At 48.2% G+C, this 26,957-nt stretch overlaps 1 protein-coding gene across 1 annotated transcript; it reads left to right on the forward strand.

Annotated features, from left to right (window-relative positions):
- The first annotated feature begins 1,551 nt into the window (after positions 1-1,551).
- Positions 1,552-23,903, forward strand: LOC135830021 (phosphatidylinositol 4-kinase beta-like). The gene is made up of 17 exons (XM_065342408.1): positions 1,552-1,929; positions 7,052-7,095; positions 7,497-7,587; positions 8,976-9,437; positions 10,681-10,827; positions 11,114-11,347; positions 11,557-11,672; positions 12,180-12,267; positions 14,011-14,076; positions 14,640-14,724; positions 15,260-15,420; positions 17,032-17,072; positions 17,731-17,854; positions 18,913-19,019; positions 19,645-19,780; positions 21,070-21,190; positions 22,033-23,903. Exons 1-17 carry the CDS (start codon positions 1,693-1,695, stop codon positions 22,215-22,217), a joined length of 2,445 nt encoding a protein of 814 aa, XP_065198480.1. The 5' UTR covers positions 1,552-1,692; the 3' UTR covers positions 22,218-23,903.
- Positions 23,904-26,957: the final 3,054 nt, after the last annotated feature.

Consider the following 26,957-nt stretch of genomic DNA (forward strand, 5'->3'; position numbering starts at 1 on the left):
TGCCTCTTTCCTGGCAGCTGCCCTCCTATAGGACCAACCACGAAGTGACTGTACTCATCTGCAGCCGATCAGTGTTATATTGTACAAGAAGATATCGTTTTCGCCAAACCAGTGCCCCGCCAAAGACCATCGCCGTGTCACACCGTCGGAACGAGTTCATGATGAGAAACATCATTCGCGCGAGCGTGATGAAGAACTATTTCGAAAGACAACATAGTCTTTACCCCCGGGACGACAACTATGCGCACGTCCTGCAAGGGGAGAATGTCACCAGCGACATCAACGAAGACGACGGCAGTATTTCGGAAACCTGGAGTCAGCGGAGGTCGTCAAGCTCCTCCGCGACCCGGTACATGTACAATAGGTGACATGTCGACACGAGCGTGCGGAAACACTGCATACACTGTAGTAATGTTGCGAGAGTTTGCGGAAGGAGTCCAAGTCGGGAAATCCATCAGCTCCAAAAGCTACCTGTAGGTGGGCGATGAGAGTCCAGCTTCAGACTACAACAGTCAGGACTTGTAAATAGTTGAACTTTGTGAAGCGGCAGATCGAGTTAGTTAGCTGAAATCGTAGACGGCTGTTGCAGTATGTCGGCGCTATGTAGCTTGCATTTTTTACGGAGAGTCCATCGCCACGTGAATGTTTCTCTCCTCACCGAGAGCTTGCTGGCCTCCAAACTCCGTCAGGGTCTGCCTAAGGTACCGAAGGTCCTTTGACTAGCTGCTGGCAGGACTCCATCAAATCCTTTAGCTTCAGCTCGGCGAGCAAAAGTCTCTCTCTCCTCCGCCATGAGCTGACACACACAAACTGAATACAAAACGATGCACTTCACACGTGCTGGCTTGCACGGGTGCCCCCTTTCACGAACCCAGACAATCTTTTCGGGATTGGTTCCCCCCCCCCCCCCCCCGGCCCCCAACAAATAAATATCTCACAGACTGTCGACATGTCAGTCTATGACCTGGTTCTGTTGTGTTGTGGCTGATGAGGCCAGAAAGATTGTCCATCAAAAATTTTTTTTTTAAATATTTCGAATGCTGCACCGACCGAGAATTCAGGTGACTGGTCCTCGAGCAAAACGCACTCAGCAACATAACACTTGACAAAAAGGTCAGCCACTTGAGGTCATCCATGATGACCCGTGGTCAAACTCAAGCGCTTCTGCAAGTAAAGTTAGTTTATGGAGGCACAAAATCAAGCAAGAACATGCGAAGTGGGGCAGTCTTTTACTTTTTAGGATCCGAACAATGCATGAGATCATTGCAGGCTAGGCTGAGGAATATCGAATGAGCACGTGCTGTGATTCAAGAGCATGAAACTCAAAAACGTTGCAAAGAATCTTTCGAATTTTGTCCTTATTGCTACTTTGCCATGGTTTACGAGGCAAGATCGCTGCGGAAACGGATTTCAGTGATGAATGTCTGGCGGTATTTGAAAACAGGGGCGTCAAAACGGCCAGGATTTCTCACAAGGAGCCGCAGGCGATGCACTCGAAACAAGCGGCAAACTCCAAGGCCAAAGCAGGATCGATGGAGTGCCTAGCCTGCCTTCGTTCAAGCAAATCATCAGAGCAAGATTGTTGTTGTGAAATTTTTATATCTTGAAATATTGAACTTGAACAAACCGATAATGTCTTTGTAGGGTCTCCCAGTTGGGGAGTCGAGTGGAAGGGCAGTTTTGGTTGAAGCCATGAAGGAGATGGCGGAGCTACAAAGTCAGAAGTCGTGTAGCCCGCCCCACAACGCGCAGCAATCCCCTCGTCGTCCCGATGTGCCTGCATCGGTGTTGCAGTCGGTTGGTCCTGCTCAAAACTCATGGCTGCTGAGGCTGTTTCAATCCAACCACTGCGATCCAGCCATGACAGTCGAGTATCTGTTCAAAACCAGCGAACCGGGAGTCTTGCAGTATCTTGCCAATAAGTTATTTGTGAGTGATCGATTTTCTGTTACAAAAACGTTTTGTGTGCATCCATTCAAAATTATAATTATAGGATATGTGGGTGCAGTCAAGGTCCCTGGGGCTTGAATTCCTAGGCACGTATCTCAGTTTGTTTCTGATCAATAGATGGTCCTTTATGGGTTTCTCACCAGTGTCCCGTTTATCGGTTTGGAAAGAACTTCAAAAGTGTGCTATGCCGCCTCTTTACCCCGCTGCTCTTTGGAGTTTCGAACGTGTGTTTACCGTTGTAGGTCGCGTTGTGACCTTACCCATAAACGTCCGCATCCTGGCCGGGTCTAAAGACACTCGTACCTCTACTGTTTGTGCGGCGATGTCTCTGTCTGTGTGCGTGTGCGCGCGTCCTTGGAACCGGCGGCGAACTCACATCCATGAGACTTGAATCTTGTGCTCACACACTGTCATTGTCAACAAGTCCTTATATGTAGTCCAACATTCAGCTTGCATGCAGTCATACAGATCTGTACACACAGAGCAGGCAGGTCATACTGACACTGTACTGCGTTCAAAGTAGTGCAGACATAGGCGTCACGCCGTGCACGAGTATCTAAACGAATTGGGGATATGATAAGACAATGCTGCACTGCGACTACAAATCAAGGACTTGACGCCAGCGTTGGACATGTCATGTACAGTCGCAGTGAACTCGGAGACAATGCAAGACCACAACACCAAAAGCAAGTTGCGTCCCAGCCCCGTATTTGGAACCTTTACGTGACAGTGTTTTTAAATCTTCCGATTGCGATCGCGGTCAGCCTCATGACCCGAAATGCAGCCCAGGTCAGCGATGCAACAGGGGTGAGCATGGAGAGAAATTTGCTCTGCCGCAGGGGCGGCGTGGACGGCAGGCCAGGAACGGAACCCATATCGTCTCCTGTTCCCGCTCGCCCATGCCGCATCCGCGGACTCTGCGATTCCATGAACAATTCAACATGGACTTGAGCCTGTTGGCGCTTGAGAACTTGAGAAGTCCTAGCCGTCGAGTGTTTGTGAAGACCCAGAGTATAGCAGAGAGATGTGTTAGGTAATGACCAGGTCTCGGGGTCACGATGGACCGTCCTGCAGTTCTCACCAGTGCCAGTCAAGATTTATGCGTGCCGTTTCGCTTCTAGGAAACTCCCCTGATAAGTTTCCATGTACTTTTGGGGAATCCTTCAAATATGATATTAATGAATGAATTTGCCGTGGATATCGCATAGCACGGAAATATTTTTCGTCATCAATCGTTTTGCGTTCTACCGAGCAGCGTTCCTGTTCCGCATGGTACTGGTCATTGCGAAAGACTCCGTAGTGCATGCCTCTTGCAGTGTGACTCGTGATCTCCAGAAAAGTTGACGGCAATAGCAGTTAATGATTGTGCCGTGAGCCAAACCAAGCAGAGCTGCACACTATGGCACTCTTGCCGGCATGTCTGCAGCGATGATTTCTTTTTTCTTTGCAGGGCAACTTGTCCCATATTTGGCAGGTACAGCAATCAGGTCTATAGATCTAGTACATTTGTGCCTGCGACTGTATGTGTACACTGCTCATGAATTTTTATGTGGAGCTGTTATCACCGTGTGCAAGAGATATAACCCCCAAGAGTGTGCAACTCCAGCTATGGGGTCTGCGACGGCAGAACTTCACATCACGTGATGAACCCGTACACATTATTTGCACTCTGTGCATGATTGATACAGGGTTGTACGCAACCCAGCTTTGGGTACAACTCTCTTGTGGTCACTTTGCACTGCACTGTTTGCCAGTGTAACCTTTTGAACCATGTCACGTGATGTGAAGTTCTGCCGTCGCAGCACTACATAGAGGTTGTGCAGGCAGTTGCACACTCTTGGGGGTCATGTACTCTTGCCGTGTGTAGGGTTGTAGTGGACTTGCCCCGCAAAAGCCTAACGGCGGGACAGTAGGGAGGTTCTGCTATACGTGAAACGTAGAGAAATCACGTAGAGAGCAGGTGTCTGGGTTAGAGTCTACGGCTTCGCGTGTTTTGGCTCCAGATTTCTACGCGGAGATGGGGTTCTCTACGTTGTGGCACACGCAGAGAAAATGCGTACGGATTTGCTGGGTATCGTTCAACTGCATGCAGAAAACTGCCAAATATGGAAGGGGAAATTCCTAGTACACATTCCACGTGACTTCTCTAGGTGAAACGTAGAGCAGAACAGCATTTCTTTACGTTACGGGAACGCGAAGAAAGTTCGCATGATTCTTTGCGTCGCGTTCCCAAAACGTAGAGCAGAACCTCCCTAGTATTGCATACTTCCCTATGTATAACTTTCCCCCACCTGTACAACTGGTTTACATCTTTTGTACACATCTACAGCTGCTGTACATGTACAACTGTCCTACACATGTACACAGTCATGGTGTGCAACTGTCCTACACATGTACACAGTCATGGTGTGCAACTGTCCTACACATGTACACAGTCATGGTGTGCAACTGTCCTACACATGTACACAGTCATGGTGTGCAACTGTCCTACACATGTACACAGTCATGGTGTGCAACTGTCCTGCACATGTACACAGTCATGGTGTGCAACTATCCTACACATGTACACAGTCATGGTGTGCAACTGTCCTACACATGTACACAGTCATGGTGTGCAACTGTCCTGCACACGTACTCCTACAGTCATGGCAAGCGAAATCCGACACTTGGCATAGGGGACTACCGTAAAAGTCCGTAAATAAGTACGTATTTACTTTCGAATTCAGTGATCACACCCGTGCTAACTTTCGGGCACGAACTAACTTTCGGACCTGACTTGTGTGTAGTGGAGAAGTCATTTTCATGTCGATGTACATGCTACGTGCGGCATGTGCACACCGTACCGGTACTTTTTTCGGGCAGTATGTTTATCGGGCTTGACTTGACTTCAACAGACAGAGCCAAAAGAATGAAGGGGGTAATGTACAAGCAGAAATATTCGTCTGGAATTTAATTTCGTCTTTTTCGTCCAAGGAGCTTTGGGACTAAATTAAGTGCCGGACGAATGTCGATTTGTCCAGCGTTTCAACACACTATTATAGTCCATGGACTAAGTTTTCAACCGGACGAAATCCCTTTCTTTGAAGTTGGACGAAATTATTGACCGACGAAATGTTCTGCCTGTACAGTATTTCTTTCCGGCAGGTACTTATTTACGGACTTTTACGGTACACCGTGCAGCGTGCAGCCCTGCATACATAGTACATGTGTACAATATAACTTGTATCTGTCTCATGACATGACAGTACGCGTACTCATCACAGTCAAGGTTCACCTGAAAGTTTCAAAGGTGCTTCAAAAAATATGAATTGGCACCGGTTGCCAATATTCCTTATGCGACCCATTTCTGTAAACTGTGTGTATCTACACTGTGACCGTTCGACTGTTTGGGATGCATATGGCTCTAATGCACAAATTAGGTGAAGTGCATTGCGTTATTGGTGTCCATTTGTGGCGCTGTCCCCTATGGCAAGTGTTTGACTTTGCTTTGCCACGACTGTACGAAATGATTGAAACTTTCTGTCTACACTGTAGTACGTTTTCAACGTAGCGTACTGCAATGCACCGGTATTTCCTTGTACACTCTCTCATGGATTATGCTGGTTTTGTACGAACATTCTCGAAAACGCGGATGGAGGCCAGTAGCATGGAAAGTTGCGCGTCCACAAAATCAACTTACCTGCCGGGGGACGGATGTTGCTGTAGCAACTTGAATGGAACACCAAACATCGAATATCTCTCCTTATCGTCTGCATCTCTCGTTACATGCATATACCTGGCTACCTCTCCTTTAAATATCTGCCTTTTTTCAAATGCCAGTACCGTACTAGTCAGTGGACAGCTTTACCATGCACCAGACGTGACCTGACGCCGAGACCTCTGGTCGGTTGAGTTGCTCCCAGCAGATCGGCACGTCGTCCTTACATCCCCTATGTTTTGTCCTTTTCCTCGTTTCTTTGTGTTCTCCACCTGTTTCCCGGTAGGGCTGTGTCAATAGTAAAAAACGAAAAGGAAAAAAAGAAAGAAGAAAAAACATGTCTGTAGGTCATCTGCAATCTGTAGGTGATCTGCAGTCTGTAGGCAACCTGCAATCTGCAATCTGTAGGCAACCTGCAATCTGCAATCTGTAGGCAATCTGCAATCTGTAGGCAATCTGCAATCTGTAGGCAATCTGCAATCTGTAGGCAATCTGCAATCTGTAGGCAACCTGCAATCTGTAGGTGATCTGCTATCTGTAGGCAATCTGCTATCTGTAGGCAATCTGCAATCTGTAGGCAACCTGCAATCTGCAATCTGTAGGCAATCTGCAATCTGTAGGCAATCTGTAGGCAATCTGCTATCTGTAGGCAATCTGCAATCTGTAGGCAACCTGCCATCTGTAGGCAATCTGCAATCTGTAGGTGATCTGCTATCTGTAGGCAATCTGCAATCTGTAGATGATCTGCTATCTGTAGATGATCTGCAATCTGTAGGCAATCTGCAATCTGTAGGCAATCTGCAATCTGTAGATGATCTGCAATCTGTAGGTGATCCCGGCTCACAGTAGGGCGTAATACCATCCTGTCCCTGTTTGACTGACGTCATACTCGCATACGCCATGCATCATGCTGGAACAGCTGCCGTGGAATGGTCTCCGCGACATACCATGTTTTTAGCAATACTGGCCCGAGGCGCTTAGCAGCTTGCGAGCCCTAGAATGTCACCCAATTTGAAGAGAATCCAAACAAACGCCCTGGTGACGCTTATTAATATTTCAGACAAGGCAGTAATAATAACCGGGCCCAAGTGAAATTCGAGTACCGTAACGTCACGTATTAGAACCGGGCTTATTCCTGTAGTAGCCGATGTAAGGGCTAGGCTTCTATTCAAACCAGGTATTTCTATGTTTGTCAACCCTAAAATCAGGCTTATGTGCCGACGGTGTATCTTGAAAATCAGGCTTGTATTCAAAACAGGCTTCAATATGAGACCGGCTATAATACAATTAGACACTACGTTATACTTCAGTAGCTTGAACTCTTCATATCTACGTGCCAATGTACCGCTCTAGCTAATTCCACTGCTTCTCTGCGCTGTTGTCTCTTGTGTTCTCGATGCCCAGACATTTGCTGATAGCGAGGTTGACAAATACCTGCCTCAGATTATGTAAGTCTTCTCTACCCTGTATACGATTTAAGATGGCTTGGGATCACGACGTTCAAAACTGCTACTAGTGCTTGGTGAAGTTGTGCTGTCTTATGATAGCGCAAGGGGCAAGAGTAGTGGATGCTTTGCCTGTCGTAGAATGGCAGGCTGCAAGGGAGTGGCAACGGAATATCTCTGCTGGCGCCTTCTGGGGGGGGGGGGGTGCGTGTGCAGGTCTGTGCTTTCCTTTCAAAAGTATGTATTGAAGAAGAATGGTGTGGATGTGAATTTGTTTGATTTTACTGGGATGCGGACACTGATCACTGGTTTTCAATATGCTCACTCCACTTCGGGTCCGGATAACCGAGGTGTGTATTTGTTCTTGTGCCCATGTGCGTGCACATGCGCTGTCCATCCTGCAGTCACATGTATGTACATCAAGAGGAGGTGGCCGAGGCCATCAATCAGTACCTTAGTTATCGCTGCTGTCATGGTATCGTCTTCTCATTACGGGTAAGTCATCATCACCCTTCTCTCTCTGCCTGTCTTTATCTATCTATCTATCTACAAAGGAGTAGTTTTGGCAATTGCTCTTTTCCGTATCTCTCTCTCTCTCTCTCTCTCTCTCTCTCTCTCTCTCTCTCTCTCTCTCTCTCTCTCTCTCTCTCTCTCTCTCTCTCTCTCTCTCTCTCTCTCTCTCTCTCTCTGTCTGTCTCTCTCTCTCTCTCTCTCTCTCTCTCTCTCTCTCTCTCTCTCTCTCTCTCTCTCTCTCTCTCTCTCTCTCTCTCTCTCTCTCTCTCTCTCTCTCTCTCTCCCTCTCTCTCTCTCTCTGTGTCTCTCTCTGTCTCTCTCTCTCGCGCACACGCACACACCATGTACACACACACACGCACACACACACACGCACACACACACACACACACCTGCCCTGTCATGTAGAGTAACTGCCGCGAAAGGGTCACGTGATCGCACACACACACACACACACACACCACACACACACACACACACACACACACACACACACACACACACACACACACACACACACACACACACACACACACACAACACACACACACACACACACACACACACACACACACACACACACACACACACACACACACACACACACACACACACACACACACACACACACACACACACACACACACACACACACACACACACACACACCTTGACCTTTGACGCCCCATCTCCAGTGGAGATGATAGGCTACTGAGTTGGGCAGTACTTGATGTGACGCTTCAAATCGCCACTTCTCCTAAACGCTCTGCCGCATGCGCAATGAAAGTCCTTCGGTGCCGGGGGAGGAAGACGATGTTGATGGACCCCGCCTGCGCCATTCCGGGCGATCTCTTGTGCGAGCCGATACCACTCGGACTCCGGAATATCCAGCGAGCGCAGATCACCAACAATCGTGTCTCGCCAACGCTTCTTTGGCCCATGCCGTGGTCTGGTTGCCTCGAGCTCCCCAAACAACACTTGTTGAGGAATCCGGGCCGCGTCCATACGGGCAACATGACCCAGCCTACGCAGACGGTACTCACGCAGGAGAGTGCCAATGTCCTCAGGAAGACGCGCTCTCTGGGCTAGATCAGCAGTAGTAAGATGACGGGAGTGCTGATCGCTCCTTGAGACTCCCAAGATGGAACGGACGCATGAGCGATGAAACAGATTCAGGCGATTCATCTGCCGGGCCTTCATGGGCCAAACACACACACACACACACACACACACACACACACACACACACACACACACACACACACACACACACTTATGCATGCACGTACGACCCACATTATGTTCCAATGGCGTTTTCCCTGTTATTCTGTGTTTTCCCCCCTTTTTTTATTGCTGTGCTTGCACTGCAGGTAAGCTGGTTATTGAGCTGCACACTAAACAATGGCTACTTGTCACAGGGAGCACGTAGTCGAGGCCGTCGTCTTCACTTTCTCATCACCAGCGAGGACCTGAGACCCGGCTTCAGCTCGCGTGGCTACGTCACCGCTCCGTCCAGCAGCTCACACCAGGCGAACGGCAGCGCCGCCAAGGCGATCGCGAACGGGCAGGTTGCCCGGACGACCAGCGCCCGCGCGTCGGTCCCCACCATGGACATGGGTGAGCGAGGCAACGCGGCAGCTGCCGCCGCGAGTGCGAGCACGGGCACTGGCAAGCACTCGCGCGTGGTGACCGTGCGTAAGGACTTCGGCGGTGGCCATCGTCGCAGCAAGTCCGACCTCGGCGTCGGTCACATGCACGTGGACGCGGCGGCCGCGCAGCACCATCATTACCGTAGCAACGGCGGCTTGCCGCATGTCAGCAGTGTTGTGCAGGTAAGGCATCTACTGTGAGACCTGTATTGTTTTAACGAACATATTAATTTCGCAATCTGTACCTTCGCATGCAAAGACGCAAATCCACACACAATCAAGTAGACACTTCCTTCTATGATAGAAGGAAGTGTTTACTTGATTGAATCACAATTGTCAAAAGTTACTTCTGTTCATTATCTAGATATCAAATGTGGAAACTGTCCGGCGAATCATCTTTTGATATGGTTTGTTACTGTATGGTGTAGCCAAGCCCCAGTGCAATGGCTCGCTAGTGCCGGTTTGCCGTACGAAAAGCTGTGTACCATGTCATTTGTGCAGTAAAACCTGTGACTAACGACCACCCCTTGGGGCCAGGGAAAGCGGTCTTTAGTGGCAGGTGGTCCTTAGTTAGAGGTTTGCACCGCACAACCATGCTATTGTATATGAATGTGAGACCGTCCGTGCCTGGCGCAGTGGTCTGTAGTACCAGGCTGGTCGCTAGTCACTGTGGTCTTTAGTTACAGGTTTTACTGTAGTACCAGGCTGGTCGCTAGTCACGGTGGTCTTTAGTTACAGGTTTTACTGTAGTACCAGGCTGGTCGCTAGTCACGGTGGTCTTTAGTTACAGGTTTTACTGTAGTACCAGGCTGGTCGCTAGTCACGGTGGTCTTTAGTTACAGGTTTTACTGTAGTACCAGGCTGGTCGCTAGTCACGGTGGTCTTTAGTTACAGGTTTTACTGTAGTACCAGGCTGGTCGCTAGTCACGGTGGTCTTTAGTTACAGGTTTTACTGTAGTACCAGGCTGGTCGCTAGTCACGGTGGTCTTTAGTTACAGGTTTTACTGTAGTACCAGGCTGGTCGCTAGTCACGGTGGTCTTTAGTTACAGGTTTTACTGTAGTACCAGGCTGGTCGCTAGTCACGGTGGTCTTTAGTTACAGGTTTTACTGTAGTACCAGGCTGGTCGCTAGTCACGGTGGTCTTTAGTTACAGGTTTTACTGTAGTACCAGGCTGGTCGCTAGTCACGGTGGTCTTTAGTTACAGGTTTTACTGTAGTACCAGGCTGGTCGCTAGTCACGGTGGTCTTTAGTTACAGGTTTTACTGTAGTACCAGGCTGGTCGCTAGTCACGGTGGTCTTTAGTTACAGGTTTTACTGTATGAATGTGAGACCGTCCGTGCCTGGCGAAGTTGTCTGTTTCACCATCTGGTCGCTAGTCACGGTGGTCTTTAGTTACAGGCTTTACTGTATATTTCTTATCCCAGGGCACTGGAGCGATGTCGTGTCCACTCGGTACTGGAATAGCGTTCAACAATGCCTGCGGCTGCGTATTGGATGATGGTGCGTCCATGCCGTCCGGTCCAACGAGAGGCATAGCGAGCGGAACTGTCCGCCCCGCCTGTCATTGTGGGGTGAGTAGATTTATGTCTGCGGATTATGTGCATGATGTGGATACGCGTGTGCGTGCGTGTGTGTGTGTTTGTGGGGGGGGGGGGGGATACTGGTGTGTGGTGTGTGTGTGTGTGTGTGTGTGTGTGTGTGTGTGTTGGGAAGGGGCTGACTTTGCATGCGAGTAGGGTGGTCAGAGCTGTTTGCTTACATTCTGCCTGCAGTGCATTAAATCCTGATGATCTTGCGGTTGTTGTTCTCTGCGTGTGTGCGTGTGTGTGTGTGTGGTATGTGTGTGTGTGTGTGCAGGCAGCACGGCTGAATCCTGTACAGGACTTTGTCAGTAGCCTGGAAGAGATAGGACGTAAGCTGCCACCACTCGAACAGAAGGACATGCAGATTGCGCAGCTCAAGGCGGAGATCTCGCAGATCAATCTGAATCTACCGGCTCGTATTCCGCTCATCATTCACCGAGATGGCGAACGTCATCAGATTGCGCGCATCCCCTACTCCGAAGTCATCCTGCTCAACTCGCGCACCAAGGTATGTGTACTCTGAAGGCATCTTAGTGCCTTGTGTGTTTTTGTATTGTTAATTCTTCAGTGGCGTTTATTCTATTTAGAATCCTGTAGAACACATCCCGCAGCTTCATTAGTAAAAGTAGGTTTTGAGCAACAATTGCTCACGCTCAATCACTGCATTTCACAAATTCTTTTCTCGTTAATTCTATGTTCAACTTTCTCGTGTTGCAGGCGCCGTTTTTCCTTCACGTTGAGGTGTTGACATGCGAAGACACGTTTCTTTCTCCACTCGTCCCGCGTCTTCTCGACAACTCTGCCGTGCCGAAGCCCGTCGTCTCCACTGTTAGGTAAGTAGCTCATCTGCCCTCGCTGCATCCCACGTTCTGGTAGTGCCGGGCGGATTAGGCTGCCGGAGATCACACACACACGCATGCACATGCACACACACACACATACACACACACACACACACACACACACACACACACACACTGGGAGGTATGTCCAGTATGATAGATCTACAATGAGAATCATACCCATGTTGCATTATGCGTTGAAGAAGCATACTTGCACATGTAATCAATTGATCTGAATACTGTAAAAGCAGAACTTTTCGGTGGTGTTATATTTTCAGTAACTTCAGTGCTCGAATTTTTACGGAAAATATAACGCACCGAAAATTTCGGTTTGGTACTAGTACACTTACCTGGAAAACGGGTTTACCGAAATTTCCCTCCACCGAACCGCCGATTTTGGAGAGTACCGAAAATACTACACCGCCGAAAATTTCTGCTTTCACAGTATGTCTGTGTGATCATGTTATCCTTTCTTTGCGTGTCTGGTTATGTGTTTAGGTCCGTAGGGAGTTCATCACATCATGCGATACCAAGCGCACCGAGTCGACAACCCACCCCGACATCAACATCTGGAGTGGTGTTCAGCGTGAGTCTTAAACTCTTTGCTGGCGCCCTTGTGGGTGGGTGGGAGGGTGGGCAGGTCATTATTTGCACACTGCAGCCACCTTGCAACCTGTATTGGCTGTGTATTCGACCACCTTGCCCTGTCTCATTGTCGGTGACGTACATCTCTGCAGTTCTCTCTCTCTCTCTCTCTCTCTCTCTCTCTATATATATATCTATCTATCTAAAAAAAAAAAAAAAAAAAAAATCCGTTGATCCCCGAGCTGCAGAGAGTGCTCAATGTCAGAGACAGAGCTTAGTACATAGTACCAGACCGCATTAAAGGCCAGTGGATACACCGAAGTGCTGAGCTTTCAGCCCGAGGCACATGAGCACAGGGGCAGGAAGAACCGCAGCCGGAAGGTCATATGGTTCAACCCTCCCTACTCCAAAAACGTTAGCACCAACGTCGCTGGTAGGTTCCTGAGCCTTGTCTCCAGGCACTTCCCGAAAACATCCAAGCTCGGGAAGATTTTTAACCGTAACACTCTGAAAGTGAGCTACAGTTGTATGCCCAACATGGGAGCGGTCATCAGCAGCCACAACAAGAGCAACCTGCGAGAGCCAGATCAAACCAAGGCATGCAACTGCAGAATTAAGGAATCCTGCCCGCTGCGCGGAGAGTGCCAGACGAAGGAGATTGTGTATGAGGCCACTGCAGAATCTACCAGCAAGATTTACATCGGCCTATCAGAGACACCTTTCAAAGCCCGTCACGCCAACCACCTGACCTCCATGCGTCATGAAAAATACAAAAACAGCACTGAGCTCGCAAAACACGTATGGGAGCTGAAGAGCGAGGGAAAGCCGTTGACCATCACATGGAAGGTGCGCGAGAAGAGCCGATCATACAGATGTGAGTCAAAATAATGCAATCTTTGTACCGCGGAAAAATTCCACATCCTGACTACACCCAAGAAGCTCCTACTCAACAAGCGGTCTGAGATGGTCTCGAAATGCAGGCATGAGAATAAGTTCCGCCTCGCAATTTCACACCTATCACATGAACTGACCAAGTACTGTACTGCACTTTGCCTGAGCACCCATTATTATTAATAACACAATCCCTTGGCCTGTTGTTGGCGATGCCACTCTGCTCACGCCTGCCCGTCACCAAACGACTCCCTACTTGCAGTGATCTCACTGGGCCATTGCCCGCCACCCTCCTGGCACCCCCCACACATCTGCTGTACACTGCCTCCCCATCGCCTCTTTCCCGCGCTTTCATGCTCACACCTGCCTGTTGCCCGCCACCCTCCTGGCACTTCCACTGTCGCGCCTTGGCCCGCGCCAGCTTTCTCCCCATACCTCACACCAGATTTAGCGCTAAATTTGTTTATGCGTGTGGCCCTATGTGTTTATAAGCATACTGTTGGGTAGACCCGAGTATCAGGTTGTCTGATGATTGCCTAGCGGCATGAAACTCAGAGTTACAACCAACCTGAACGTCCTCCGCTGAGTCTGCTATGTATCTATCTATCTATCTATCTATCTATCTATCTATCTATCTATCTATCTATCTATCTATCTATCTATCTATCTATCTATCTCTCTGTATGTTAAATACACCAACTTACGCCTCCTGTTGCAACATAACACATGTGTGTGGGCACTTTGCCACAGAAACCCAATTGATGGGCAAGTGTGCTTTTCTTTCCCTCTCTCTTGTCTCTGATGTTTGTGTTGGAAATGTGTTCTGCTTGCTGTGGTGTATATGCTCACACAGGTTTCCGATTCACCCGAAGCAAGCACTAAGCCGAGAAGTAACGACCTTGCCGCACCGGCATCGGCAGTGAGTGCCCTCTCTAAGAACTGGATCTCTGCTTTTCCTTTTGCCTACTTTAATCCATGGTGTTCTGCTCTCTCTCTCTCTCTCTCTCTCTCTCTCTCTCTCTCTCTCTCTCTCTCTCTCTCTCTCTCTCTCTCTCCTCTCTCTCTCTCTCTCTCTCTCTCTCTCTCTCTCTCTCTCTCTCTCTCTCTCTCTGTCTCTCTCTGTCTCTCTCTCTCTCTCTGTCTCTCTCTCTCTCTCTCTCTCTCTCTCTCTCTCTCTCTCTCTCTCTCTCTCTCTCTCTCTCTCTCTCTCTCTCTCTCTCTCTCTCTCTCTCTCCGTCACTCTCTCTCTCTCTCTCTCTCTCTCTCTCTCTCTCTCTCTCTCTCTCTCTCTCTCTCTCTCTCTCTCTCTCTCTCTCTCTCTCTCTCTCTCTTCCTGTCACGTCACTTCAATCCCCATAGTTCTCATTTTGTTTGTGATGTGTGTGTGTTGTTGTTGTTGTTTCTTTATTTTACTTCGTGTGTATGTGTGTATGTGTGCCTGCGTGTATGTGTGCCTGCGTTTGCATTTGCGTGTCACTTCAGGACGTAAATTTCAGTCCAAAGGATGTGTACGAGCGGCTGAAGGAATCACATAAGAACCGACGTCGCCAGTACACTGATGCGTCAGGTAAGTGTCACGTTTTCTTCGGATGGTGGAGGGATATTGCGATGGTGGTGGTGTTAAATATGATAGTTGTGTAGGTTGCCGTCGTGGTAGTGGTGATTGGTTCCATGTACTTATCCCTTGCCAACTTCCTGAAGCTGATCTATCGCCTGAACATTATCGGTATTGCTTTTTTGGCTGTTGATGACAAAGGAATTTGTTTGTCCCATCCTGTGTACTGTCCATACGCGAATATTTGATCTCTGAACTGTTTTTCAAGTCCAGAAACAGGTTTGGGGCAAGTACATCTGTACGAATATCCAAGCTAAACCGATCTGAGAAAATAACTTCAGTGTGGTCCATCCTTTGGAGACGTTGGTTCTCATTCGGTAGTGTAAGTGTCAGAGGATTCAATGCTGTATGGCAAAGCATTTTTGAGAGGTCAACAATTGCCTCATTTATGGTCGAAAGCAAGCTTAACATCATTTCCTGAATGGACTGTCTGCGTGTGTTTCTGTCACTTGTGACTGTCTGCGTGTGTTTCTGTCATTTGTTACAGTGGCACTACTAAAGGAACCATGGCACGAGAAAGTACAGAGAATACGAAAGAGTTCGCCCTATGGACACTACCCAAACTGGCAGCTCTTACCCGTCATCATCAAAGTGGGCGACGACTTACGGCAAGAGTCACTTGCATGTCAGCTGATTGCCGAGTTCGATGTAAGCCGCTTGACGTATATAGCGAATCTACTGTGCGATCGTATGCATGTACGGGGCGTGCTGCAGTGTCTTGTGTGCATGCACATTACACGCTGTGGAGATTGTGACCGTATTTTCCCCATTAAACGTACACGTCTCCATTACTAGTAGTATGTTCCCAATTGTAGTACATGTTGGGTGTGGATCGAAAATATAAAAGGACACGTCTCTATTAATAGTACATGCCGGAATGATATGATGGGCATTAGTGGGGTACAGATACCAGGGTCAACCTTACTTCGTTTTTCTTACCCGTTCATCGTCATTGTGTCTTTGTACACTGATTCTTACCATGGTTGGGTGTATTTGCAGCCTTACAGCATCATTATCACGAGTTGTTTGCCATCCAACCCAGGCAATCAATGTTTCCAGAAACAATAAAAGTACACGTCTCCAATACTAGTACAGTCTCCTATAGTAGTACAGGTCTGACCACCTTTAAAAAAATAAAACGACTGTACATTTATTGGGGAAAATACGGTAGTTGTTGTGCTAGTGGGTGGTGGTTATGCTGCTGGTGCTTGTGGTTATGGCGCTTGTGCTGCTGCTGCTGCTGCTGCTGGTGGTTGTTGTTATTTTGTTTTACTTCACCAGAATGCCTTCTCACTAGACCAGACCTAGTTCTCACGAATGGTGAAAACCAGGGGATGGAGTCGTGATTGTGGTGGTGGTGGTGCTGCTGATGATTGTGCTGCTGCTGCTGCTGATGCTGATGCTGCTGATGGTTGTGGCACTGGTTGTGGAGCTGATAGTGATCTACTGCTTGTTTTTGTATCTTCCAAGCAATACATGGCTGGGGTAGCCAATGACCACTTTGCGTGGCGATTGCAGGGTTTTTATAGCCAACCACGGCTAACAAAGAAAAGAGTCAGAAGTTAAAAAGAAAAGGAAAAAAGAAAGAAGCAAATGTCGACTAACATTGTGGTCTACCGGTAAAGCAAGGCGTTCCTGAATGCTGTTATTAAAGTAGAAAGGCCCTTTGTCTCCTGGTTGCACGTAGATCAACGCATGTGGCCGATTGGTTTGCAGGCCTGCCTGCGAATCATGAGGTCCCGAGTTCGAGACCCGCGTTGGTAGCAGGGAGCGTGCGTGTTGAACTGCCCCGACACCCACGGTCAACTGGGTAGGTACTCACAGCTCGGAGTGAGGATAACAAGGATGCAGTTTACAGGGTTATGGGCCGTTACACGCCCAATTGGTTGAGAGACTCACCTCCTCTCCCCTGACTCACTTGTGAGGTCTGCATCTGCCACTAAGGTGAAAAGGCATAGTGGTGGCCAGCGGATATAGCTTGTGTGTTTCTGAACATTCAAGTGATGCTAACGCGGATCCCGCGAATATTATTATTATTATTATTATTATTATTGCACGTAGCTATCTGGATATCCGATGTACTAGTAATGCAGGTGTACATACTGTCATACTGGGACAGGTGTCTATATGTTAGGGCTGTGGTATTTATGTGCGCTCCCTAGAGTGTGCAATGTTGTCGCGTGATGTCTTATCAATGTGTTCTCTTTATGTCTGCTTGCTCTCTCTCTCTCTCTCTCTACTGGCGCTGCCTTGCCTCAGGACGTGTGGAAAAAGGAAAACCTCAATCTGTGGCTTCGACCGTGAGTACTTGAATGTGGCACACTTGCTTTGCGCGTGAAAACGTATCCACTCTCTGTTTCTCTGGCTATCATTTTTATCCACTCTCCATCTTTCTGTTCATCTGTCTACTGTTAAACCGTAAAATTTCGGCGGAGATTTATTTTCGGTAACTTCGGTACGGGTAATTTTTACCTAAAATAAAACGCGACCTAAAATTCAACCATGCCATGCCGCACAGAGTGAAAAATGCAGTTTTCGATCTGGAAAACTGGTTTACCGAAAGTTTTGCGCTACCGAACTGTTGATATTGGGAAATACCGAAACATATTACACCACCGAAAATTCCCGGTTTTACGGTATGAAAGAAAATCGCAGGTTGCATAGAGCATGTAGCGTAACGGTGCCAAGCACATGTACATAGTTCTGTCACTGTTCCTCAGCTTTGTTGATGGCAAAATGGAGCTCCTGCCGTCACATGGATCCTGTGCCAGAGACCTAACAGGTTTTGGGGGTAATGTAGAATTAGGTGACCAGCTTTCCCTTCACACACTTTCTGCGTGTCGTCATTGTAGCTACAGCAGGAGCAACGCGTTCTCTTGGTGGGACCGGCTCACCGATCGATTACTAAAACACGGTTGCTTTCCTGCTTTTTGTTGTGGCGCGACGTGGCGTGGGCAGGTATGAAGTGCTGCCCACGAGTATAGACGGTGGAATGATCGAACCGATCTGCAACGCGGTGTCGCTACATCAGATCAATCAGCAGAGGAAAGGGCAGGACACTCTTCTCCAGTACTTCTACAAGGTATGATTTTGCAACCGCCATGCCTATACAATGTATCGTATTTGCTGGAGTATACTGCGCACCTGAGTGTAATGTGCACCCCTCTTCTTCTTTTTTTAGCAACGTTTTGTAGCTGGTAGTAATTTAGCCAGGTTTTACAAAATTGGGATAGGTATGCCATGGCAAAATGTATGGAGAAGCAGATCCAAATCCCAGATTTTTGAGATTTAAAGTGGGTTTTTGATCCTCAATTCGGCCCAAATCCGACTTTCAAAAGCCAGCGGGACAGTTTCCGATGAATGGGCAGAAATGCTTACTTATGGCTTGCGCGGGGTCAGAGGTGGCAAACGTCTCAACAGTTTGATGCATAGCACTACCTTTCGAAGTACCGTATTTGCTCGAATATAAGTCGCACCTTTTTACACTACATGTACACTTCAGGTGCTAAGAAGGGTGTGCGACTTACAATCGAGTGTGACTTCCTGCTCATGTGAATGTATTGAAACAATTTGGCTCGGACATGAAAATGGGGCTGCGACGTATAATCGGGAAAATAGGGTACATGCATTTTTTCATCTTTGGAGCATAGGGCGCACCTGCGATCTAAGGCTTGAAATAGTACATCTAACGTGCGCACTATGCTCCGGCAAATACGGCATATGCCCTTGTACTGGACAGGTATAGAATGTATATGCCCTTGTACTGGAAAGGTATAGAATGTGCTGTTAGTCTAAAAAATGTCGGCCCTTTCAAATTTAGGCGTCCCGGGGCTAACACCCATTTCGGCCCATTCAATTTTTCGGCCTGTACTGCTGCCGCCTGTATACACTGTCACACTGAACCTTGAAAACGAAATTTCCAAACATGGCCAGGCCGAAAATAGCCGAAAATAAATCTGCGCCGAATATTTGTCGACTTACAGTATGTGCCCTTGTACTGGTCAGGTATATAATGTATGTGCCCTTGTACTGGCCATGTATATTGGTTGAACCGTGTGTGTGAGCTGAAGAACCCCCGAGTGCCTTTTTGAAGAACTTACAGTGTACTTAAATTTTATTTGTTGACGTTTGCTCTCTTAGGAGTTTGGTTCAGAGCGATCGGAATCGTTCCTGACAGCGCGGCAAAACTTTGTCTACAGCTCTGCGGCGTATTGTCTGGTGTGCTACCTGCTTCAAGTGAAAGACAGGTGAGTGTGGCGGTAGGTTAGTAGCCGAACACTTCTCATCCCTGTCTCTTTCCTTTCTTCCTTTCCTCTCTATCTCTGCTGTCTTCCCTTGCCGTTTCGCAACCTAGAGATCTAGCCGACACCTACTACATGCCGTTACGTACACCGTAAAGAAGATACAGTTTGGTCTTGCCTTTGTCGGGGTTTGGCCTGTCTTGCTGCTGGAGTCTTACGCGTGAATACATTCTCCGGAAACAAACAAATTCATGCCTTTGATTGAGCTGTCAGTTCTCGCGGATTGAGCTCGGAGGAATCGGGTGACGGGGACTCAGAATCACACTCTAACGGTGCCTGTTTCTTATGTATATTGATATACGTTCTTCAAAACAAGTATATCCACTCGTTGTCTTGAAGTGTTTTTGTTCCACTGAATCCATTTTCTTGGTCACAGTAACTCATCAGGATGTAAAGAAACAGTCGTGAGGTTTTTTCTGGGGAAAGTGGATGCATATATTTGTGAGCATGTCACGTTTCTACACATTACGTCTTGGTGCATTAATGCAACCGTGGCAGCTGTCTCCGTGCTCCTGTGTTGCGGCTAACTTCCCCATTGCTTTTCCTTTCCTGTTGTTGTGTGCGAGTGTAGACACAACGGTAATATTCTACTGGATGACGAAGGTCACATCATACACATTGACTTTGGTTTCATCATGAATCACTCGCCGGGTGGCAATTTGGGCTTCGAGACGTCGCCATTCAAGATGACCAGCGATTTTGTGGAGGTGAGCACAGCTCTTGGCTTCTGTGTGTGTGTGTCTGTCTGTCTGTGTCTGTCTGTCTGTGTCTGTCTGTCTGTGTGCGTGTGTGTGTCTGTATGTGTATGTCTGTATGTGTCTGTGTCTGTGGGTGTCGTACATGTGGGTGGGTGTTGGGGGGGGGGGGGGGGGGGGGGTACATGCATGTAAAGCAAGTTACTCACCACATACCCAATGTGATACGGGTCACGTGACACTGGCTATGTGATAAGTGATTTGTGTTCAGTACTATCCAAAGTAGAAGCCTTAGCAAACGTGGACAAATATTTCATGCTTTGCCAGCTGTCGTGCAGTATTCACCTGTACATCATATGAAAGAAAGCCACTGGCATAACTCTGCTAGCAAACTCACAAGCAGACCGCTAAGCCTTGTACCTTGTACCATGTACCATGTATGCACCCGTCGCAAGAGAAGCACGCAAATCTGCAAATGCACTGGATGCGCACGCCCAGATTTTCTTTTATAGCAACGATAGTGGGTCTGATTCTGATTGAACCAGATCAAGACAAGCGCCAGATAACTGTCTAATCCGCACAACTTGCGAAGCTATCTGATTACTGGGTATTGGGAACCCAGGGCCAACAGACATACCGACAACCTCAGCCATGAAAGCGATAATATAGTAACGACACACTGGATTGTGGAGCCGAAACTAGTCCAACTTCCAAATGTAAAAAAAAGCCTTGTAGGGCACAGCATTAGGGACCATCCGTAAATACCGACATTTATTTAGAAACGAAAACTAGTCGCTCTGTCTCACTGACTCACACCTATACTGTCAATCAACAGGCTTGTGGCACACACCGGTACAGTAGATAGTCGGCTCTTTTCCGCCTCAGCCACCAAGGCCTAAATTTAGTGCCGCTGGATTTGTGTTTACGTGATGCGCTTTGCAAAAGTGAATGCAATCAGTAGCAGTACAGGATGAAGTTTTGATGTGCCCAAAATGGGTTGTATCCCTCAGAGAATGAGAGCCAGAAGCTGACAATACTCTGCCCTGGAATCTGTAGACCGACAGAAGTTATTGCATGAGTTCCGTGCTTTATTATGTGCCATGTTGGTCAGTGTGTGAGTAAAGTCAGTTTCTCTCTGTCTCACTGTCTCTCTCTCCGTCTCTCTCTCTCCCTCTCTGTCTCGCTGTCCCTCTCTCTCCCCCCCCCCTCTCTCTCTCTTTCTCTCTCTCTCTCTCTCTCTCTCTCTCTCTCTCTCTCTCTCTCCCCCTCTCTCTCTCGTTCTCATCTCTACGCCGCTGCAGGTCATGGGTGGCCCGACTAGTGATATGTATCGCTACTTTCGCATGCTGCTTCTCAAAGGTCTGGTGGCATCGCGCAAGCATATCGAACGTTTCATTACGCTTGTTGACATCATGGGGACAGGTGAGGGCTTCACTGTCCTGCGCAGTAATGTGTGTGTGTGTGTGTGTGTGTGTGCGTGTGTGTTTGTGTGTGTGTGTGCGTGTGTGTGTTTGTGTGTATGTGTGTGTTTGTGTGTGTGTGTGCGTGTGTGCGTGTGTGTGTGTGCGTGTGTGTGTGTGCGTGTGTGTCGGCATGTACTAGTATGTTTCCGTTGCTTGCTTTTCTTGTACATTGCTTCGTAGACAGCTGCAATGTAGCGTGGTTTTGCCTGTGTGTTTCTATCCTGACACAGTATAGCACAGGTCGGCCGTGTGGAAATAATTTCAAATAACTCCGGCCTAGCATTGATCAGGGCATAGATTAACGGCCGGACATCGGACATTTTCCGGCCATTTTCGGCCACTGACTGAACGTTTTCAATTTCACCGGACATAGTGTCCGGTCAAAAAGTAAAAAAATAGCAGCGACCTTTCGACCTTTTTATGCAGAGTTGGGCATTCTTCGGAGCTTCGTGCCAAATGCGACTTGCATATCGTACAACTAACACGTACACCGTAGTCTCAGGCGTAGACTTCACTATAATATTTTATTTACTTGATCCGCCTGTAGCAACGCGTTGTTGCTACAGTCAATTCACACATGTCCGGGCATGTCCGGACAGATTTCAAAACGGAAGGACATTTGTCCGAGCTAAATGAAATCCTTAAGCTATGCCCTGTTGATCTGCTTTCACGCATTAGTTCAGTTCTGCAGTGCTCTAACATCGCCGTATCCTACTCTCTCTCTCTCTCTCTCTCTCTCTCTCTGTCTCTCTCTCTCTCTCTCTCTCTCTCTCTGTCTCTCTCTCTCTTGTTTCCCTGCAGGCTCGCACATGCCCTGCTTTGGGCGCGGTGGCAGCGGTGTGCGGCAGATGCGCGAGCGTTTCTGCCAGGGCCTGACCGACGAGCAGCTGGAAGATCACGTGGACGCGCTGCTCAGCCGCAGCATCTACTCCATGTCGACGAAGCTGTACGACGGCTTCCAGTACCTCACCAACGGCATCATGTAGGCCCCAGGGAAGGGGCGTGTTTTTTCTCTGCTTTGCTTGCTGCTGGTGTTACTGGTTGTGGTGGGGCCTAGTTGTCAGCAGTGTAGTTAGTATTAGTATTATTATTATTTATTTTTGTTCTATTCTGGCTGCATGCTGCTAGGCTTGTGCCCAGTACTCTGCCCTGTCAGGTGGTGTACGGTAGTAGCGCCTGGCAGTTCCGTTCATGACACCACTGCCCGCTGTCCCGTCCTGGCGGTGACTGTACGCGCTGTGCTCGCAGCAGCACAGCGCGATATCCTGCGCAGAGCGTGTCGCGCTGCAGCAGCAGCAGTCAGAACAGCATGGCAGCGTGGCTCTGACCGCACTCGATGGCAACGCCGATACTCTGATTGTGCCCGAACTGTCCAGTTACCATGTAAATGCTTCGTGTCCGTCGCTCTCGAGTGCCTTCTGAGTGCGAGCAAAGCAACGCTATAGCCACGACATTGCCAGTAGCGCGTTGCCCCGCGGCTCTGCATGCAGAGGACTTCCCCGGTGCACTGCAAGCTCTGCATGCAGGGGACTTCCCCGGTGCCCTACATATCTGCATGCAGAAGAAGACTTCCCCGGCGCACTGCGGGCTCCACACCTCTGCGCACTGGTAGCTGTGAAAATTCGCCGGACGGGCGTGCGACGATTCCTGGCCCCGCGTGCTCTGTCCTCTCGTACTGAGAGAGAGAGAAAGAGAGAGAGAGAGAGAGAGAGAGAGAGAGAGAGAGAGAGAGAGAGAGAGAGAGAGAGAGAGAGAGAGTAGGTGCGGGCACACGATCTGCTCGCCACGCCATGCCGCTGTGTGGTGTGTGATGAGTGGTGTGTGATCGTCCTGCTCGAACTATTCGTGTTTGGCTCTAGCTATGACCCTAGTGCAATGGCAAGCAGTGAGCAGCTTGCTAGAGCGTAGGCGTAAGTGCTAGATGGCATCACCATGGGCACAAGTAGTGTCATTTGTCGCTCTGCAGCTCCTGGTGTTGTGCCGGCGCGGTTTAGTTTGTAGTGTTTTATTAGCCGCTCTGCCAGAAAGTACTACAGTGCCTGCTCCTCTTCGTCCGCTGCAGCACGTGCGTGTGTGCGTGTGTGTGTGTCTGCGTGCGTGCGTGCGTGCGAGAGATTGAGAGTGCGTGGGCGAGATGTTCTCGTACGAGTATATTGTATTGTATCTTCCGTCTACAGATAACGCTGTAGCGAAGTTGTAGTTGTTTGTGCGCACGTTGCCTGTACAGGCTGTGGCTGCAACACGCGTGCGTGCATCGTTCTCATTTTTATCCTGGCCATACCTCAGTCCAGCTGAACATACTAGATGTACGAGAACGTACCTATGAACATTATTTGTGCGTTCTCATATAAACAGCTGTTCGGTTAAACGTTCAACCGTCTTTTCATTCATTGCGCTGCTGAAGATGTGACAATGCATCTACTGAACCGTTAACTAGGCTTATTTCACTCTATTTTTTAAAAGCGTCATTTCTTTGATGCTGTTTCCCTTTCAACTTTTACCTACACTATGCTTGCATGTACGTATCAATTCGTTTGTCGCCTTTATAGTAACTGTTTACTCAAATTGTTGATACCGCAGGCTAGAGGGGCGATTCTATTCAAGATTAGTATCTTTCATTACAAAAATTAAAAAAACACGAGATTTAAAAAATAATAATAACCGAATCGAGATGCGAGTTGCCGGCATGCCGCGTGTGTGTCTGTGCGCGCGTGTGTGTGTTCCATGTCACCTGTTTCGTCGTCGGAACCCACGGAATTCAATTCCGCCGATTCCAAAGTGATTTTCTCATTGGCACAGAGGTGTTTTGGGCAGCATTCCTTTTTAAAACACTCCAACATCTTTTTTTCACTATTTCTTGCTCTTTTTTAACACTCTGCTTCAATCGATTGGGGTGTTGAGTACGACGACGTACAGAACTCACGGCGAGTTCCAGTTTTTTTCGTTTACATGCTTCATGGCCGTACCGTAATCCACTTCTATTCTGGTAGCAGGACATTTTCGGACGATTTCGTACACTAAATTAATTCTGCACTAAAATTTGTTAGAAAAGGGTTTGCTCCCCACACCGGAGCTCGCGCTATTCCGCCGACTTTACTTGACACTTGACTGACTCACGACTGCCATCCAGAGCACACGAGAAGTCCATCGAACCTTCGACTCGGCAAACCTGCAAGAAAGCACCACTCCCTGCTCAAAAATTTGTTCATATGAAAATAATTATGTACACTATACAGGTCTATTCTCCATTATAACGTAATCTCTGGGACCACGCAAAAATTATGTTTAACCCTTTGTGGGTCTTACTCAATGTATGTGAGGGGTGGTCACGCAAACACGCGTACAAACAACGAGCCATAACTCAAGTTCCGCGAGTTGTAGGTATGGGTAAACTATATATTTTCAAAATCTGTATGCCTGGACGCGTCCAGAAAACACAAATATGACTATGTCCAGGCAAGGATATGACCCGTGGTAGCCCTTCAAGTTGAGAGAAAATACAATTGCGAACAAAAAAGCACAAAAATCACAGCACGAAGTGCATACCAAGTTCGTGATGGAGCTGAAGTCCTATGATAAACAATCAGGTAAGCGCTACGTCTTGGTGAAGAATATATGCTCCTTATCCCGTCCTTGAACTCCAATACCTCGCCATCGGCGATGCTCCAGCAGCAACAGTTCCACAATATCACAATTATGGTTCGTTCACATCAGCGCCGCTCGCGTCAGATTCACTCTCGCTCAGATGAGTACTGAGGCGCGATGTCACGCGTGCCGTGATTCTCACGGCCAGGCGAATCAGCTGATCGCACCTGACAAGTCCTTGTGAGAGTTGCTGTTGCTGTGCTTCCTCGCTGGTTGGTAAATTTGATTTCTTCATTCGGGGACGATTTATTTGAGCAAGGAGGACTCAACGGAGCTCTCTTTCTCACGACATTACACTGGAAATCCTCCAGAGACATCCAGCCTAGACTGGTGCCGTCAGTGTCCCCAGAAAGCTTCTCTGACACGGCTTCAAGAGATGCACTCCCATTCTCGAAATGCGCGCATGGCGGATGGTCGTCTTTTCCAATTTCACCAGACTTCAGTCGATCGATACTGCAAAAATTTGTATGGTAAGTATGGTTGTTTTTTACACCGTTGGAAAGCCTGGGACCTCAGCTACGAGTGGAGCACCATTTTAGTTGTCTCCTAGCAACAAAACTCACAGAAAATGCGATTTTACTGTAAGGGTCACATACGACCCTTACGCTTATGTGAGACCCATAAAGGGTTAATAATACAAAAATATGTAGAAAACCGTGTGTAAAATACAAGATGTACCTCAAAATGAAGGGTATTGCAAGGCGCGTTCAACCGTGCAAACATATACACACTGTATCACCATCGACATCAGATACCATCAATGCCGCAGAATATATGCACAATAGGACTAAACTGGCTAGCTACGGCTACAGCTTGATTGTACCGCACATGTGAGTCTACGTTGTATCGAGAGTGTGCACGTCGGGGATCGCGCCGTAGGGTGCGTTATGGCGAGGTTATGTCACTTTTCTGCGCATGCGGTTGACTTCACAGTTTAAGAATGGGGCTGTTAAGTGTGACGTCACGGCTCCTTCGATACGCATAGCAACGGAGAGCACTGGGGACAAACAAAAGTCGCGTCCTCTGGATGGAACCAGATGTCAAGGGCAACAGCATCTAAATGACTGGAGAGACAGCAGTTTTTCTTTGCTTTTTCTTCAAGCGATTGTTGTCGCTCTTTACTCCTTGTTCTTTCCTCTACAAAACTCCTGTAGTCGTCGTCGAGTGCCTTCATGATGGCTGTGAAATTGGCTGCCCACAGTAAAACTCCATGTTTGAGAGTGCTTTGAAGATGTTTCGCGTCCTGATGGATCAAAGTATGAGCGCTCCTTGTGGATTCGATTATATATAGGTGAGTTGTTCAAGAAATCAGTGTCTTCTTTCTGTCTCTGCCCTCACGCTGGCACGATATCAGCCTCTATAATCCATGACAGCTCGCACCTCCCGTAAACTGCATGACTTAGATATATATTTTCGCCCTCCGTGGTGTTTGAAGACCCATGGAAGAATTACATTGACATGTACATTGGTGTGTCGAGTTGTATCAGGCTTGAATAATCATCCAACCAAGACGTCATCAGGTCCCAGACGCTGAGATCGCACGCCGAATGCAAAGTGCATCTAGCCTTGAACCTGTCGCACAAGGCACACATATATGGCAAAATGACATCCACTCTGATTATTTCCAGAGGCCAATCATGACAGAACACAGAAATGAAACCACGGGCTCAACCAAGTAAACGCAAAGGAAGTTAGTCAAAGTAATCCATGCAGTGCTCTTTTAATTGCAGCGCTGATTGCAGTGTTGCGTCATAGCCCGATACCCGCTGAGCACAGACACAACTCCATTCGTCAGGGGCAAGACATACTCTTTTGGAATAAAGTCATAAAGTACAGCGTTCCAATGACATTACGGACACCTCGTGCAAATGCATGGTCTGTTCATCTGGCCGACTCGGCCACGCATGAGAGTGTGTGCATGTACATGCGCGCGCGCACACGCACACACACACACACACACACACACACACACACACACACACACACACACACACACACACACACACACACACACACACACACACACACCATGTATTCGGTGTGTATGGTGTACCAGTTGCGGGACAATGAAGATGGAATCA

Source organism: Sycon ciliatum, chromosome 13, assembly GCF_964019385.1.
Source record: "Sycon ciliatum chromosome 13, ocSycCili1.1, whole genome shotgun sequence".
Classification (NCBI taxonomy): domain Eukaryota; kingdom Metazoa; phylum Porifera; class Calcarea; order Leucosolenida; family Sycettidae; genus Sycon; species Sycon ciliatum.